Consider the following 18,474-nt stretch of genomic DNA (forward strand, 5'->3'; position numbering starts at 1 on the left):
GCTTGCCATGAACCAGTTTAATGTTCTCAGAAATGTGTTCTGATTAAAAAACAAATGTATTTCTTTTAATTTCCAATGTGAAGGAGCTATTTTTTAAAATGTTTATACCCTTATATTATACATTAAAATACAATTAAAACTTTTAGTATTTGTTAGTATTTTCAGTTTATATCCGATGGAAACGTAATTTTTGCATTAATCGATATTAATGGTTGTCACTTTGCATGGCGAAACGATAGCAACAAGAGACAGACAGTCAATATTTATCGATAGCGGTAAAAAAAAGTTTGTAGAAAATTTTCTTCACTTCTAAATGCTAATTGAATAGAGTGTTATTGAGTGATAATTGTGCAATGGAAACTAGTTTGGATGAAAGCATGGATGCCGATAGAGCAAGTCCAAGTCCGCAAGACACTCAATCGCAAACTTCACCTGCAATAAACGGCAAACCTGCTGGTGTCGGTGTTGGTAGTCAAGACGGTCTAAAAGGGGTGGCAATTACTAATGAAAAAACAAACGCCAGCGAATTGCAAAGGTAAGTGCTTGGCACCGGTGTCTCTTTTTATCGTTAACATGTGCAACGATGCGTCAACTTAAACTTCTTGTAGGAACAAGCCGTTCAATGCGTTTAGCGGTCGCCCCATGGGCGAGCACACTCAGATGCAGCAGCAGCAACAACACCAGCAGGCTGCTCAGCATATGGCTAATAGTCAACCACAGCAGGCGGTCAATGGAGTTGCACAGGCGCCAGAAATTTGGGTCGAAACGAAAGCAGAGGACGGACGTTCGTATTATTATCATGCAGTAACCCGTGAGACAACCTGGACGCGACCGGATGGTCCAAATATAAAAATTATGACACAAACTGAGGTCGAGGAACTGGCCAAACGGCAAACGAATACCGTTGCTAAGTCTGAAACGAGCTTAACGGATCATGCTGAAGTGCCAGCAGGAACATCTGCTTTGCCTGGCCATTCACATTTGACCTCGCAACCACCGCCGCATCTATTGAACCAACCACCCCCCAATGCTGCGGCGCCGTTGCTTAGCCAGCCGCCTCCGAATGTGCGACAGCAACCGCCACCGATGTTCCAGCAGCCACCCGGAATGCAGCCACCACCAGGCTTTGGCCAGCCACCGCCGTTTTGCATGCCACCACCCGCTTACGGCTTTCCCGGTGCAGCACCAGCAGGTCCATGGGGCGTTGGAGTGCCTCCATGGCAACAGCAGCAGCATATGCATGCACCGCCTGGAGCAGCACAAGACAAGCCCGCTAAGAATCTGATTATCAAGCCGGGTGTGATTGATCCGGCTGTCATTGCCCGCGCAGCCGAATGGTCTGAGCATCGTGCGCCTGATGGGCGACCCTACTATTTTCATGCAGCACGCGGCGAGAGCGTGTGGGAAAAGCCACAAGCGCTTCGCGATATGGAAGCGGCACGCATGGCAGCCCACTCGGGCGCTGCACCACAGACAGCAGCAGTTGGCCCTCCGAGCGGCATGCCGCCTCATTTGCTTCCCAATCCGCTAATGCATATGCCGCCGGGTGCAGCACCTGGCTTTGATCCGCAAATGGCATTTGCAGCCGCTGCGGCAGCCATGAAGGCTAACAGTGAAAACAACAAGGCTGCACAGGCCGCAGTGCTGGAGAAGGAGGCTAAAAAAGCGGCCGAAGAGAAGCGCAAAAAGGAGGAAGAGCAAAAGAAGCTCGCGGCAGCAGTAGCGAGTGCCAAGCAAACTGACAAATCGCGTCCTGTGACCAGCACGCCAATTGCGGGCACACCATGGTGTGTTGTGTGGACCGGTGATGCGCGTGTCTTCTTTTACAACCCATCAACGCGCACTTCAGTTTGGGATAGGCCGGAAGATTTAATGAACCGCGAGGATGTCGACAAGGCGGTTAATGAACGCCCAGAGCAACTAAAATCTGCAGACGAAAAATCTGCTGAACCAGATCATAAACTAGGGGAGAATGCCAGTGTGCTGGAGAAGCTGGCACAGGTTCAGCAGACACCTCAACAGGTTCAGCGCGTGGAACCGGATGATGACGAAGATGATGAGATCATTAAAATACGCACCGAATCCGAATCGAGCGTAGAGGAGGTACCCACAAAGCGGGTGCGCACGTGTAAGTTCAACAACACATTTTACCCAACATTTTCGGCTAATTATTTTCTTATCCATTTTATAAAAACATTTTGAAATATTTAATATACTAAGTATCATCTATATATAATAACAAGCCATAATTATGTTTGTTTTCTATTTAACCCAGTTACAAAACCCAAAAAAAATGAGGATGCAGTGCTGGAGGCTGAACAGCGTGCGGCCAAGGAGCGCGCTTTGGTGCCACTCGAGACTCGCGTCACTCAGTTCAAGGAGATGTTGCGCGAGAAGGATGTTTCAGCATTCAGCACCTGGGAAAAGGAGCTACACAAGATTGTGTTCGATCCACGCTATTTGCTGCTCACATCAAAGGAACGCAAACAGGTATTTGAAAAGTATGTGAAGGATCGCGCAGAGGAGGAGCGCAAAGAGAAACGCAATAAGATGCGACTGAAGCGCGACGATTTCCGCAAACTCATGGAGGAAGCCAAGCTGCATGGCAAGTAAGTAATCAATTATAACAAATAATTTTTTTATTCAATTTGAATATAAAAATAATTTGCAATACCTTTCATTTTAGGTCTTCCTTTTCGGAGTTTAGTCAGCGCAATGCCAAGGAGGAGCGATATCGGGCCATAGAGAAGGTGCGCGAGCGCGAGAGTTTGTTCAATGAGTTTATCGTTGAGGTGCGTCGGCGGGAGAAAGAGGATAAACAGCTAAGAAAAGAGCAGGTATGTGTTGGCATTGTGCGACTAACTGCCCACTTACGTATCCATATCCATATATGCATATCTATTCTTATATATGTTATTGACTTACCATATTATTTGTATACAAAGTATTTATATAATGTTATTGATTTTTGTTAATTAATACAACATGAACCGATCGATCCCCTGATCTGAACGATTGCCCCTGACCGGTTCGGTTACAATTTCATGTTGCAAATTGTGTGTTCGGTACGACCAAATTTGTAGATAAGAGCTAACAGATTACAGCACAAAAGCACCCACCAAATGCAAACACCAAATTCACATACAGCCGTTGATCCTGTCGTCATCGTTGTCGTCGTCATCTCGTTGTCTTCATGGTCCCAGTTCCAGGCCAAAGTTGATAGCTCAAGTTCACCACGCACACGCTTGCAAAATCTGTCTGTGTGGTGAGTTCAAAATAAAAAAATAAAAAATTTACAAAAAAATTTGTTTTTCTGCAAATAAGAAACAAATTTGGAATCAAACAAAAACAATACCAAAAAAAAAAAAATAAAAAATCAATAAAACAATCACTAAAAATCAAAAGGTATGCAAAAATTGAAAATTACCTGATAATCGTTGGTGTGATTTCCACTTCCCGCCCCGCCCTGCGTCGCACATGTCGCCTAGGAATGATGTTGTGCCAATGATGATGATGATCGATGATCAATGATGGTGATGATGTTATTTGGCGTTATTTTTTCGTAAAAGATGTGATGTTGATGTTGGAAGATCAATGTTTGGGTTATTGGAAGCGGAAGCAGCCACTCATCACTGAACAGCAACAACAACCATTACAGAACGGGCAACAGCAACAACAACAAAACGTGTACAGGTGGCTTCGAGGCTGAGCAAACAGTATGAATTATACATAATTTAATTAAACCAATAATTTTTTTGTTTTACCAAAACTTGTAAATGGCAGCGCCCACAACAGGAGAATTAATTAACCCATTCCAAGCTTGTGCAGAGCAAAGTAAGAACTGTCTTTAGAGAATAACTCTTCCTCTTTACTCTCACATTGCTCTCACAAGCTTCAGGCAACGGCGCAGCTCGTTGATAGGCTCTCTGTCTCTCACTCAGACACTATTTTATTTATTATATCTTATGTATCTGGTACGTTTACTTTAGTTTTATGTACTGTGCACTTCGGCCCAGCTGAAGTCCCTGACCCGGCCCGGTAAAATCATAGAGAAAATGCATCTTACATTACCGATTCACTTATCTAAGGCACACACATATCTATTACAATTTCTTTAATAATGTTATAAAAAAAGTCGTCTATATAAGCTAGGATAGCACCGTATATTTGGGAACCCAGAATGTTTAAGTTGTATATTGCAACATTTTACATAGAAAACATTTCATTGTCGCTTTTGTACATTTTTAAACAATTCTATTCTGATAGCAAGTGTGCTCCTTCCGAATTTTGAATTGAATATACTCTAAATATTATAACGTATTATATTATAATTTAGATAAAATATTAGACAAGCTTGGGATTGAAACCCAGATGCCGATTATCAAGTGCCCTTAGTGCATCGCTCACTTAGACAGCTTATCTACCGCGATTAAATGATTTAGTTGAGCAATTTAATTGCTTTTGACTAGCTTTTTTAGTTTAATTATTTATCATCCGTTATAGTCTGAGTCAGACCCTGTCTTACACTGCATTTCTCTAATGGTATCACGGCCAAAACTAATCACAAATTTTTCTTTCAGCTATGTCTCTTTCAAAGCTAATCGAAACATTCTTTTACAGGAAAACAAAGCGTGTAACTATGTTTATAAGTTTAAGATTATTATATATTAAGGCAAGTTAAGTTAGTGCCCTACGTTATAGCTCCATAAGTGAAATACGCATAAGTGTCAGAGGCGTAACTAATTCATTTTTTCGATACATTTCTCTTCTCTTCCGCATGGCTGTCATGTTGAATTACTTTTTGAATCTTTAGATACGCAAGGACTTCATGGATATGCTACGGGAGCGTCATGATATTGACCGGCACACGCGCTGGTATGACATCAAAAAGAAGTTCGAATCGGATTCACGGTATCGAGCAGTAGATTCCATGTACCGAGAGCAGTACTTCGAGGATTACATGCACATTATGAAGGACGAGAAGCGCAGAGAGCGTGAGCTTCGTGATCAGCGTGATAGGGAACGCCAGCGTGAGCGCAAATCAGATCGCCGAGATAGGGATAAAGAAAAGGAGAAAAGCCGCAAGGAAAGTCGCAGGGATCGCAGTCGCTCAAGAGATCGAGAGCGTAAATCATCGCGGGACAAGGAGGAGAAGAACAAGGATCGCAAGAAACAAGATACGCCGGTGATCATAAATATATATAATACTTTAAGCTGGGTTATGCTTGGAATATATGACCATACTAATACTTTTTATTCTATTCGTAGGAGGAGGGTGAACACTGCGACGACTCGGATCACGAAGAGCGTGCCGGTAGCGAGGATAGCGAACTGGCGCGTCAGCGCGAAACCGATGCCGAACAAAAGCAAAAAGACCGCGAGCGCAAGTTGCGAGCGGAACAGAGCATTAGAGAGCGCGAAAAGGAGGTGCATCGCACACTAGCCGGTCATCTGCGCGATCGCGACAAGGAGCGTGAGCATCACAAGCGTGACGAGTGCATTGGACACTTTACGGCACTGTTGACGGATCTGGTGCGCACGCCCGATTTCACATGGAAAGAGGTTAAACGTCAGCTGCGCAAGGATCATCGCTGGGAACTAATAGAGACACTCGATCGTGATGAGCGTGAGCGGTAAGTAAACTCGGGGCAAGTTTAATATCAGCACCTGATATTTTATGTGATTGTATTTCTTTTAGTATCTTTAACGAGCACATTGATAATCTGATGAAAAAGAAACGTGAAAAATTCCGCGAAATGCTTGACGAAATTAGCACACTAGAACTGACTAGCACCTGGAAAGAAATCAAGAAACTAGTCAAGGATGATCCGCGCTATCTCAAATACAGCTCGGATAAAGGCGAGCGTGAGTATCGTGATTACATTAAGGATAAAACCATGCAGGCGAAGACGGCGCTGCGTGAACTATTGCAAGAATGCAAATTTATTACACACAAAAGCAGCGATCTCATCAAGGAGAATGCCAATCACCTTAAGGAAATCCAGGACATTCTCAAGAACGACAAGCGGTAAGCTTTGAGCAGTCTTTCAATGGACACACCGATATATTATTATGTGACATTCTTTTAGCTACTTGGTGCTGGATCATTTGGATGAGGAGCGCAGTAGTATTCTAACAGCTTTCTTGGAAGAAATGAACAAACGTGGACCTCCACCACCTCCGACAGCCTCCGAGTCCACACGTCGCAATAAGTAAAGCCGCACGCATACTATTCATAGCTAACAACTCAAACCCAATATAAGTTAAGGTTGAAATTATGTAGCAACTAAATAAAAAAATTTTAAACCTTTCAAGTGCATGCTAAAATGTACTATACAATAAACGCAAAATGAAAAGAGAACTCCCAACTGCTAATTTTGTATTCATATATATGTATATATATTTTTATTGATCATTTATACGTTATATTAGATTTGTGGTTGTCAAACATATATATATATATATATAATATATATGTATATATTTATATATATTTTTTTTAGACTTCGCTTCGTTATTTCATAATTCTATTTCTATTTATATGTACGTAAGTACTTGGTTTCCAATTCATTGCTACCATTATTGTTTAATTCAGATTCGTTCTGCATTTTTGTATGAGTTTCCTAGGTACTAAAAAATAAAATAATTTCTATATTATATGTTTCATATTCGTTTTCAACGTCGGCGCCTTGAAATTTGGCGTTTACTTTTAAACACATAGTTCAAATTATTGTAGATACATATTTGTATTTAATGTAAATGTCTGTGTGCCTGTTAGGAACTAATAGCGAAAATAATGCGCTTCGTTTGTATTGTACAAAATATTTTCCACATTTATTTCATGTGGTTTTTCTTTTGGTGTTATTGAGCTGTTAACAATGAGTTCAACGGATTACTCGCTCGTTTGGGAATTTGTAAAACTAATCCCATCACATCTAATAAGTTATCATGTATAGGTTCAATTGCAGTTAACGTTTCTTCAATTTTGACATGGCGAATATTGTGTAGATGGATTTAATAGGTTCTCCGAAATAATTTACTCACAACAATTAAAGTGTGAAATAAAAGAAAAACTTTTTTCGCTTTGGAAATAATATCGCTTACATTATGCTGCATTATACGCTGTTCTGTTTCACCATATCATAAATAATATTCATAATATTAACTATTTTACACTACATCTCATTTGAGTAAATAAAAGACTTTAATGTTTGGTCTTACTAAAAACAAAAAAAAAAGAATATTTAATTGTCTTTACGAAATATGCTCGTATAATAAAACTATCTTCTATCCTGCAACTGTTTAGTGACAGTTGAAACTTAAAATATGCTCCTAGAAATGATTTCCAGAAAATCAACAGTATTACAGAAAGAACAAGTATGGCTAGGAACGTAGGTAACTACTTAAGTTCGGGTTATTGCATTGAAACGAAGTGACAATATTTTTGTAAAAACCTATTGCCGATTGTGATGTGAACTGAAATTAAAATGAATAATATTTTTGATTCTCTATGCCTCAACTTAGATGAGGTTGAACCACCGACCTTTTGTTTGTATTTATGTTGGCCGCCCTACGCTACGTGCTATGCTAATCTATATCAGTTAGTTTCTATTAATATTATTATTAATTGTTGTTGTTGCTCTTATTGAATGCATTTCAATTTTGTTTTCCTTTTTTTGTTAATAGGTTAGGCACAAAGTAACTGCTTTTCTCATTGTTGTTACACGCTATTTAATTTCTAGTTATATTTAGTTGCTATTGCCAACTTATTAAACAGTTTAGAATGTTTCGTTTTCTATTAGCTATGTCTATATATCAATAAATTGCTATACCTTGTTATCGTCATAAACTACGTTGCATTGTTGTTATGAATTTGAAAAATATAGGCTCTTCTAATATCATGGTAAACTCTTTTACAATTACATGTTATGTTCGATTTACAACTACATATGTTTACAGACATGGTACAAAAAGGGAGGCGGTGTTTGCTGTGTGTTTGTGTGTGTGTGTGAGCGATGGGCAAAGCTTGATTAGGTATTTGGTTACAACATGTTTGGACAGATCCTTTGTGAATGTTAAAAACAAATACAAAAATATCTCAGATGAGTATGTTGGAAATTAACTTCAGGGAGCAGCTGAGAAATAAATTATCCATCAATTTATGCGGAAAACAATAATAAAATATGCTTGAAAATAATAAACATTTACAAGCGCATATATAAAAAAATATATTTACGTTTTTATTAAATAAAGCAGTTTAAGAAACTAATTGAAATTCTTACTGAATGTAACAAAAGTTTGCAAACGAAACAGTTAAATAATACTCTTAAGTGATTAAAGTTAGTGTTAGAGCGTTTTGCGCAAGAATTTCGAAAGTTTTTTCGTTTCTACTCAGTTGTTTCTTATAGACAAATGTTGAAAAACTAAAATAGAATTTATGTATTTAATTTTTCTTTATACAATTGTTAAAATATAGTATTATATTATGATCTTCATATGATATTTAAATGCAAATGCCAATTTTAATTTGTAGGTTTAATTAAATGTGTTTGATGAATTTGTATCGATTATCAAAGATAAATTCAAAGGCATTTAAAATGCCCGATAATTTGGTATAACAAATCAGCAGCCAAAAATAAAAATTGAAAAATGTTTGCTGATGTTTTCAAGGCTTGGAAACACATTGAATTTTTTAAATAATTGTTCAGAAAAAGACTTGAAACCAAATTGTTGCCGTGTGAATTGAACTACGCGTACTTGGCTACGTGTGTGTTGCAGTTGATCATTGATTTCGGTTTTGTTACGAGTAGTTAATAATGTATATAATAAGTATATAAGTGTATGTATATAAATACGTTAATATAAATAATCATAAACACTAATAATTTATCATCTGTTCATTTATACGCATAAATTGTTTCTATTGTTGTTGTTGTTGTTGCTGTTCTCGCTGCTGCTGTTGCTTGTTGTAATAGTGATTCATTAGTAATGGTTAAATAAGCTGCTGTTTTTTGGTTGTCAATCAGTTGCCCTTGGTTGCTTCCTTGGCGGCCATAATCAAAGGCGTCAGACTGGCCAATGGACGCGCCAATTTCAGGAAGGGATGCTGCAAATTGAAATACAATGTAAATTAAAAAGCTTTGAAAATCTAGCATAGCTTCACACACCTTTAGCAGGTCCATGGCGCTGGCGCGCCGCTCCACTTCCACTTCCAGACACTGGTCTAGAAAATCTTGAAATGCAGCCGTTAGTTTGTCTTTTTCCTTAATCTCCGGCTTGCCATTTGTGGCAATGAGGTACAAGGCTTTTAGCGGATTTTCGTTTAAATAAGGCGGCTCTCCCTCGACCATTTCAATAGCCATAATGCCCAACGACCACAAATCGACCTGTAATCATTAACTTTTTATAATATATATGTTTAACCAACCAATTTGTAATACGCACCTTGGGTCCATACTGCTTGCGTGTGACTACCTCGGGAGCCATCCAATAGGGTGTGCCAACCATTGTTGTGCGTTTGGATTGTTCCGGCGAAATTTGCGCACAGAACCCAAAATCAGTCAGCTTGACGGAGCCATCCAGGCCAAGCAATATGTTATCACTTTTAATATCGCGATGAATTACCTGATTGGCGTGCAGAAACTCGAGCGCCTGCAGCACCTCACGGCAAACGGCCGCAATTTGTCCCTCATCCATGCAGGTCTCGGTAACAACATCGGTGAGAGAGCCACCAGGCAGATATTCCATAACTACCCACAGCTCTTCCGATACCAAATAGCTGTCCAAATAGTTAACCACATTAGGGTGCTTGTTCTCTCGCATAACCAGAATCTCATTGATAATGAGCTCCTTCTTGGGCTGCTGCGACAAGTTCATCTGTTTGATGGCAACCTCCATACCCGTTGAGGATTCGATGGCCGTGTAAACGGTGCCTGAAGCACCTTGGCCAATTTTCTCCATCTTGGTGTACTTGCGATTGGGATCGCCGACAGAGACAATGGTGCGCAGCTTCTCCAGTATTTCCTCATCAGACATTTTCTTCTTCTTGGCATTGGCGGCACGTGTCGTCGTAGTTGTTGTAGCACCCGCTGCCTGCTGTGGCACCGCAATTTGGGTACCCGCTGCTGGCGTAGCTGCCAACGCTGAGGCGTTGAGATTGTTGGCCGCCGGATCGTGGTACAAATCTTTAGCAGGTGTGGCAGGTGTTACCATCGTAATAGTAGGCGTGGTCGTGGGAACAACGGCAGAGTTGCGTGTGGAAGACGTTGGTGTTGTACAGTGTATCGAGGGCAAGATGTGGGCGCAAAGCGGCGGCGTCGCATCATCATGGAACGAGGGGAACGATGAAAAGGAGGAAGCAGAAGAGTGGTGATTAGTCGTTGTTGCTGTTGCATCTGCTGCTGCAGCATTACACTCAAGAAGCTGCTGCTGCTGCTCCTCTCTGTTAGGAGCTGCAGTTATGGTAGTTGTGGTACCGCTAGTGGGAGGACAATTAGTAGCATTTGCCAAAGCAGACAAAATACGAGCAGTAGCAGCTGTTGTTGTTGTTGCCTCAATGCCTTCTGTTTCTGTTGTTCTTGCTGCTGTTGCTGTTGCTGTGGTTGTTGTTGCTGTTGCTGCTGTTGCCGCTGTGGAGCTGTCTGCTTCTGTCGCAGTTGCAGTTGTTGCTGATGTTGCAGTTGTTTGGTTGTTTAGCAGCAATTCAAAGCAATTTCAAAACAGAACAAAACAGAACACAGAAGAGGCGATACAAATGACAATAACATTAACATTATGCATCAATGCATCAATTACTTGAACTAAAACAAGAGAACTGAAACCATCTTCGAGCTAAACCGAAGTCGCCTTTTACCCTTGCAGTAATATGGAAGATCGATTTTCATTACTATCTACTACTGACCTAACAATTATTGATATAAAAGTGAACAATATTTAATCTTTTATCAAAACTATCTTCAGTACACCCCATATATGAAGCCTCAATTGATGTTTATGACTTTAAACATGATTTGATGAACATATGTATCTATTGTTGGGTCGAGTTCAAATTAATTGTCAAGTATTTCCTTAATAAATCTGTGTATAGTATTATTTTTATGTAATTTAACATATAATATGGATGTTTCTATGAACAAGATTTAATTCAATTTCGTGTGTATTTTGATCAAAAATTCCCATAAAATATTTAACTATGGTCTTATACGTTTCTTGACCGCTGCCAATAGGAAGCATAATGTCACCTAGTTATTTGTAGAAATCGAATATTAAGCCAGAGCGGTTGGGATAAATTTAGCAACAACTTGGTAGCATACCTAGCATAGGAAGCGATTAAAGTCAGGTATTTCCTGGGACTGCAAGGGCTTGGAAAACTTTGTATTTTACAAATAGCTAGGGATATCGCTTTAAATAACTAACTTGCATTGTTCTTGTTCTTGTCCAGCGTCGTTGTGGCATTGTTAAGCAGTAGAGGAGACGCCGCCGCCGTCGTCGTTTTGTGGTTTTGCAGTGGCGTTGTGGGCGTGGTAGCCGGTGCCGCTGGCATTGGCGTTGGCTGCAGTTCCTCGATGGGTCGCGTGTAGATGGACTTCGTGCGCTCAGGCCGGGATGCAACAGGCGGCGGCGGTGGCTGCTGCGGCGCCATGCCCACATCTGCATACATATCATTCTCATTGGCAGATGAATGTTGCGATGTCGATGTGGAGGCTGTGTGCCCGACAAAGTTGTACGAATGCGATTGACTCAGGCCAATGTGATGCTGATGCTGGTGTAACTGCTGCTGCTGCTGATTCTGCAGTTGTTGCTGCTGTAATAATTGCTGCTGCTGCTGTTGGTAGTGATTGCCCAGCAATTGTCCTGCAGCGGACACATTGTTGGCATTGGGACCCAGTGTCATGCTGCCCAGCTGCACGCCAATTAAGTTGCCACCACTGTTCGAGGCATGCAGCTCTGAGTCTGTGGGCGTGCTGCTGGGACTACTGCTGCTCACGCGGCTCAGCGAAGATCCTGAAATCAGTAAATACAATTAGTTCAATTGTTCAAAAACCTAATTTCCTTCTTTAATAGTTTATTTATAGGTATATTAAAAGGACAATTTACATATGCTAAAGATTTAGCTCCGGATTCAAGATAGATTGGATATGTGCTATACGTTTTTAAATTTTTTAATTAAACGTTTTCATACCTATGTCTTATTGGATTTCAAAAATCTATTAAAATTGCCGTTTGTTAATATTAGTAAATAAGTTAAATACCATAAAATTAGTTTAATAAACCATTCAATAACTATTTCAGGTTTTAATAAAACAAAAAAAGATCCCTTTTTATTATTCAAATTCAAATTCTTCATACAATACGGTATTGTGGTCCTACAGACAGAGATGGCTATACGAAATCGGTTACAGGGTATTGAAAGATCACGTATGCACTTACCCGAATGCGTCGTTATGGCATTTGTCATGTACTTGGAACTTGGCCTCTGTTTGGTTGTATTGTCGAACCACTTGAGCACATCGAGCACGGCTTGCGGATTCTTTTTCTGCTCCTGTTTGCTGATGTTGGAGTTCATCAAGAGACGCGCCCAAGCCTCTGGCATACCCTGTAATGTGCAGAAATTTCGATTAGCTGGTTAGATCCGTAAAGGCAATAAAAAGGGGACCCAGCTAAGCTGGGTCCATATACACAGAGAGAGAGAGAGAGCAGCAAGGGAAAGCGTGGATTGGGTTTATACTTATCCAATGATATCTGGGGAAAATTAGGGAGCCTGCGACTAAATGCATCGGCAACAGTTTAGTGTGGTGTTTGGGTTTGGTGTAGTGTAGAGAAGAGAACACGTTTAATTTAAAGAAAATCGTAACGAAATGTGAACTATGGAAGATCCGATCTCAAAACAAACAAATGGGGAGACACAATTGAACAACAGATGATTGGAATTTCGCTTAGAAAACTAATGAAGGCAAGTTCTGTTGCTTAGACTTGGTGTTTACTTACTTTCATTGGCAGCTTGAAATAATAACGAATAATACAAAATTGGTATAGAAAATATCGCGAGAGAGAAGCATAATGTACAATTAAGTATTTTATTAGGGGGTATCAACAAAATCAATGCACAAAATTCACTGCTTATGAATGATCGGAGCGGCTATGCTTAAAACAGGCTTCAAAATTTGGAGTTAAAATGCTCAAGAGATTTACAAATATCACTGATTTAAAATAAAGTTCGAAAAAGAGCATTTCGAGCACGTGTAAGCTATTGCACAGATATTTAAAGCTTTAATATCTTTTCAGCTGTAACATTCTTAATTTCATTACTGAGTTTATGGTGCAAAGCTTTAGATATAAGCCCCAAAAGGCGGACAGCTTTAGTTCAAAACTTAAAGCGTCACTTAAAGCTTACCAATTTTTAATAATGAACGAAATTTAACTTTAAGCATAAAAACCTCGTTTGCTTTGAAGCGTTGAAATACGTTAAAACTTAAGCTAAATTTTTTGTCTTCTCGCTGGAGGAAATCTTAAAATGTACTAAACCCAAAATTGGATGTCAATTTAAAATTTAAAAAACATCCAAAATCTCTCATAAGGCGTTTTTATGGCTTGGATAAATTCATACGTTATCCCGATAATCGAAGTGTTTAGATTAATATGATTTGTGTTATTTTTATTTGTTTTAGCGTATCAAGCTTATCACATGGAACTGGCAAAACACAAAAAAGATTGGCAATCGAAACTTTAATATTGTTGTTTTTTTGGGCCATAAATCAAAATGATTGCGAGGCCAAGAAGCAAGCGCATAAGAAAGTATATTTATGATAATACTTTATATAACCAGGAAATTCAACACGAACTCACCGTAAACTCGCCGGTGACTGCATCGAATCCCACATGGACAGTGTGCTCAAAGTTTGTGGGATACGATATATTTGGTTTGGAATCCATGTGCGAGGGTTTTGAGCCTTTGATCTTGTTCTTAAGCGTCTTCTTCTTGCGATCCGCATCGTCGGGCTCTTTGTGTGAAACAATAAAATAAAAACTTGTTGAGCGTACCAATGGCGACCACATACTGACCACGCTTACCTTTGGGCAATGGGCGCATATCAACTGGCGGCGCATCACCGACGCCGCCAGCGCCACCCGTTCCGCCTCCGGGGATGGGAACACGTTCGATGCCAACGCCGCCACGATTACTGGTGAGACGCACTGGCGGCGCCGGTGGTTTATCCTCTTCGCTGGACATCTGTTCTGTTCGTGCTGCTGTCTAACAAACGCCTGGCTTCCGTTCGGATTTATAGCAAAACAGCTGTAATTAAATACAAAAATTAATAATCGTAATTGATGTTAACAAATGCTCAAATGCAATTGCTTAAAGCAACAAATAATTTCATATATTGGTGCATGCGTCAGAGCAAGGGCAGGGACAAGGCCTTTTATCTACAACAATTCTTATCTAACTTGGATTTCTACTGTTGCTTTAGTTCTTTCGTTATAATTGTCTGCTTTTATATTTTCTTTTGCGGGCACGTCATACAACTATAGCTTTGTCATAATAAAATCAGCAGAATTCTTGGTATATACACATTATATATATATATGTTAAATATCACATAAAGATGTACATATATACATATGTGATCGCACATTTATAACGTATATATAGACCGCGACTTGTTTCACTGATTTCTGCTTATTTCCACTTAATGTTTGTCTATTTTTTGTGATTATCTGCAAAATCATTTTAAAAATTGTGTGCTCTCAATTTAAAAAATTTTTTTTTGGCACTCAAAAAATCATTTTTGTTTTTAAAATGGTTAAAGCACCCACACAATATATATATATATATATATTTCCCGCAACAACAACAATTTATATCAATATGGGCCGACAGACGAACTGACTCTGGCAGTTGCGCGGCTCGGACTCGCTTTGAGTGTCACTGCCAGCAGCAGCAGAAAACTACAACACTGAAAAGTAGAGAGCGGGAGAGCGCCAACGATCGTGGGCAGCATAGGAGAAATTAACGACACAAACTTGCAGTCACGATGTGCGATAACAAGAGCCACAGCTGTAATCGATTGTCATGTTAATAAGAACAACAAAAACAACGCGACTCACGCTTTTGAATCTGAATTTTAAATATAAAAGAGACCAATAATGCGTGGGCAGCGGAGCAGCAACTAAACATATGTCACAAAGCAAGCTCTGCTCTCTCTCTCTCTCGTTCTCTTTTATTTTTCCACTATTTCCATGTCTGTGCGTTTGCCGGTGGCGTTGACTGCGCTGCTTTTATGATTCATTTATCAACGTCAAGCGTCAAAAGTCAATGCAGCGACAGCGCCGGCAGCAGCAAATACTACAATAACAACCATGTACTATGTGGCGCTGGGTGTGAAAATTATAAGCAAACAATTATTTTTTGTCTGTGCACTCGTATGCTTGTTGGCCGTCTGCCCAACATCAAGAGCGCAATGATGACGAACATCGACGATAGGTAAAAATTGGTTTTTGTTTTTCCCCACGTGTCGGCAACTCCAAACAACCAACGAGTGCGGCGCCAAGAACTGGGTTAACTTTAATGTGTTGTTCTTGTGTTTCAGATTTGAGCACCCTGTTTTTATTTGGGAAAGAGTATGTGAGTGCGGCATGTCACTTCTTATAACAAAGGTAATCTTCTGGAGTCCTTAAATAATTAACTAATTTTGGCTAATCTAATTCATATATCTATGATTTTTATTTAGCAATTAATATTTTTGTTTTTTTTAGGACTGCTAATGTGACCCCTATTCAGACTCTTTTGACCCTGTCAATAAGTTGCGAAGAGTATCTAGCAGTCGTGACTACGAATGCAACGTTCTTTTATTTTGTAACTTTTCTTGAAGTTCAAGTGAAATCAATACAATATCTATATGTACATAAGCATATAAATACATATATATTGTATATATAAGTGCATCTGAATGTGCCTGGCTATGAGTTTTTACTGCAACGCAGCTAATGCAAATTATTCCCTTATGAGCACCAGCGCCACAGGAAACCCGACAACACTTGCGGCATTCAGATTAGTGTGTAGAATGGCAGACGCCCAGTTGCACGCTTCACGCGCCCCATTCCTCTGCTCTTGATCAAGTGGGCCAAACAGACACACATACCTTGGTGCATGTTGCAATAAAAAACAACAGCACCGGCAACAGCAACTGCAAGTGCATTGAGTACGCTGCCTCCAAGCGCTGAGCGAAGACACAAGCATACTCACACATATAGACACAAATGCACACACACAGGCACAGACGCGTATGGCAACAACAAAGACGACGACGAGAAGTGTTGCATTGTGGAACCAGTAAACTATTCTATAGTCCGATAAGTTGAAATTAGATAAAATCACTGATTTAGACGTTGCTTATAAATTAAGAAAAATTACAAAAACTAATCAGTTCCTGTATTGAAAATTTAAAGTTTAAATTTAATCGAAATCATACTCAAATAATTTCCTGAAACCCAACTTTAAAGTTGTAGGAAACGGTCCCCTAACAAGCTAGTCGGATCGATCACAACTAAAACAGTTACCTCATATATTAATAAATTTTAAATGTTATAGCGCTGAATTTAAGCCAACATTTTTAGCATGAATGAATAATAGTTTATGAGCGTTTGATAACAGTTCTGTCACACTGTGCCTTGTTGTCTATTTTGGTTTGTTCGCTACCCGCCGGAAATGTGTCTTCTACTAGTTCTCTTTATTCCCTCCCATTCAATTGCAAGTTGGCGCATTGCCTTCCTGTTTTGCGTTTTACCTGTCCGCGCTAAACAAATATATTTATGGGCATATGCCGTTAACGTAGAGTCCGCTAACCGTTAAATGCCAAATTGACTGCAAAGTGTGGCCAGTCTAGCATAATAATTATTACATACGAATGCATATGCATATATGTATATACATATGAATGTTTGGATGTATTCATGTAAATGTCCCTTTATTGCTGCGCTTTGGCACGTTTTGCTTGTTCTCGTTGTTATTTTAGTTGTTTGCATTGCTGGCGCTTCACGCTGCACGTGCGTCTGGGGTGGGGGTTGCTGATGTGGAGATGGTGAGGTGCTAGTGGCACCCTGTATCTTCGCTTGTTGACATTTTTTATATATACGTTTTTTTAGTGGCGCTTACACTATGAAAACGATTTATTTTTACACCAGACTGGAAATGGAGCAGTAGCCGCAATGCGTTAATAGCATATTATCCCAAACTAAATGAAAAAACACTTGGGCAGCTTTCCTAACTCAAACATACACACAAGCACAAGCAAATGTAATGTTGGAAAAATCAATCCACATGTGTGCGTGTGTGTGCGCCTGCATAGGTGTCGCCAAACAGCTGCATGTTGTGTGCTGCTAGCTACCAATTGGAATTTGATGCAGTTTGCAGTTTTTATGAATGAAACTTAAAACAACAACATAAACTCACAGGTATGTACGTTGCAACACCCTGTATGCCGACGTCGCGACGTCGCTTTTCAAACGTGCTGAGATTTGGGAGCCTGTATTTGTAGCTGTAGGCAGCCGCCTCCTTTTTTTTTTTTGTAATTATCAATCTCACTTCAACACTTCACTGCACATTTGCTGGGCTTTTTGTAACTGCTTACGCAGCGTATTCTTTTCGCGTTTTCACTTAAAGTTGTAGTTTCTCGATTTAAATGGCCGACAGTAAAGAAAACCGCAGTGGCAGCAGGCAGCAGGCGATGCAAAGCCAAACCAAACAATTATTTTCGCACCTAATTTAATAGCTAGCCTTTAATAGACCTTGAAAACGCGCGATTTTACCGCTTATGTGCAATACGAAAGCTTACATTTTATTTTAAAAACGTTTCTTGTAATAAATACAAAAAACATGACACATGTAAATTGTGTGACCACAAGCGGTTGGCGATAAAATACTCAACAAAAAAGATTTAATTACAAATGCGGCCAACACTTAACATTTTGATGAAATGTTATTAACAGCGAACAGTAATTTTTTGCTTGCAAATCTGGCTGTGTTGTTTTTAATTATTAAAATTAGATCAAATTCCGCTGAAAATTGCGTAACTGTATATAAGTAAAAGTAATTTTTAATCGCTGACCAGTTAAGTTAAGAAAAGGAATAACATAACGAGCCATTTATAAGGAATGTTAGATGAACATTATTCCTATCGATTGGCCAAAAGTATCGATATGCATCTAAGGAATTTGTTTTTTTTTTTGTAAAGACTCTTAATTTGGTTGTTTCCAAGTAGAAAGCATTTTTTTTTTACAAAATCTCACGGAATGAAAATCAAGTTTGGGACGACTTGTAACTACGGCTTCATAATTTTTGCTTCAAAATGTTAATTTCAATTTATCGGTATTTGTATACCAAAAAACTGCCCGAAAAATTCTCCGCTGGTAACACTGTCTTTTAAATGCCATGCAGTTGGCGAGCGCCAATCAAAACTGAAATATTTGAACATAATA

General features: G+C 39.5%; 2 protein-coding genes across 5 annotated transcripts; one reads left to right on the forward strand and one right to left on the reverse strand.

Moving 5' to 3' along the window:
* Positions 1–249: 249 nt before the first annotated feature.
* LOC135437246 (transcription elongation regulator 1) lies at positions 250–6,361 on the forward strand. Of its 3 annotated transcripts, XM_064695142.1 has the most exons (8): positions 257–535; positions 609–2,128; positions 2,276–2,609; positions 2,687–2,837; positions 4,814–5,185; positions 5,269–5,633; positions 5,699–6,028; positions 6,090–6,361. In XM_064695142.1, the coding sequence occupies exons 1-8, from the start codon at positions 354–356 to the stop codon at positions 6,214–6,216; spliced, it is 3,381 nt and encodes a 1,126-aa protein (XP_064551212.1). In that variant the 5' UTR covers positions 257–353; the 3' UTR covers positions 6,217–6,361. The 3 variants fall into 3 exon arrangements, with proteins under 3 accessions (XP_064551214.1, XP_064551215.1, XP_064551212.1); XM_064695144.1 differs by lacking the exons at positions 4,814–5,185; positions 5,269–5,633; positions 5,699–6,028; positions 6,090–6,361 and adding exons at positions 3,084–3,265; positions 3,406–3,714 and having other exon boundaries at positions 250–535; XM_064695145.1 differs by lacking the exons at positions 4,814–5,185; positions 5,269–5,633; positions 5,699–6,028; positions 6,090–6,361 and adding exons at positions 3,084–3,265; positions 3,489–3,714 and having other exon boundaries at positions 251–535.
* Positions 6,362–8,217: 1,856 nt separating this feature from the next.
* On the reverse strand, positions 8,218–17,958 carry Pak (serine/threonine-protein kinase PAK 3-like protein). Of its 2 annotated transcripts, none has more exons than XM_064695147.1 (8): positions 17,832–17,958; positions 14,071–14,293; positions 13,846–14,000; positions 12,430–12,595; positions 11,416–12,003; positions 9,445–10,184; positions 9,168–9,386; positions 8,218–9,106 (listed from the first exon to the last, which is right to left on the reverse strand). In XM_064695147.1, the coding sequence occupies exons 2-8, from the start codon at positions 14,228–14,230 to the stop codon at positions 9,023–9,025; spliced, it is 2,112 nt and encodes a 703-aa protein (XP_064551217.1). In that variant the 5' UTR covers positions 14,231–14,293; positions 17,832–17,958; the 3' UTR covers positions 8,218–9,022. The 2 variants fall into 2 exon arrangements, with proteins under 2 accessions (XP_064551217.1, XP_064551216.1); XM_064695146.1 differs by having other exon boundaries at positions 17,450–17,888.
* Between the last annotated feature and the right edge of the window lie 516 nt (positions 17,959–18,474).

This window comes from Drosophila montana, unplaced genomic scaffold (assembly GCF_035044405.1).
Source record: "Drosophila montana isolate Dmon_TW-CO22-7 unplaced genomic scaffold, ASM3504440v1 contig_3733_1, whole genome shotgun sequence".
NCBI classification, from domain to species: domain Eukaryota; kingdom Metazoa; phylum Arthropoda; class Insecta; order Diptera; family Drosophilidae; genus Drosophila; species Drosophila montana.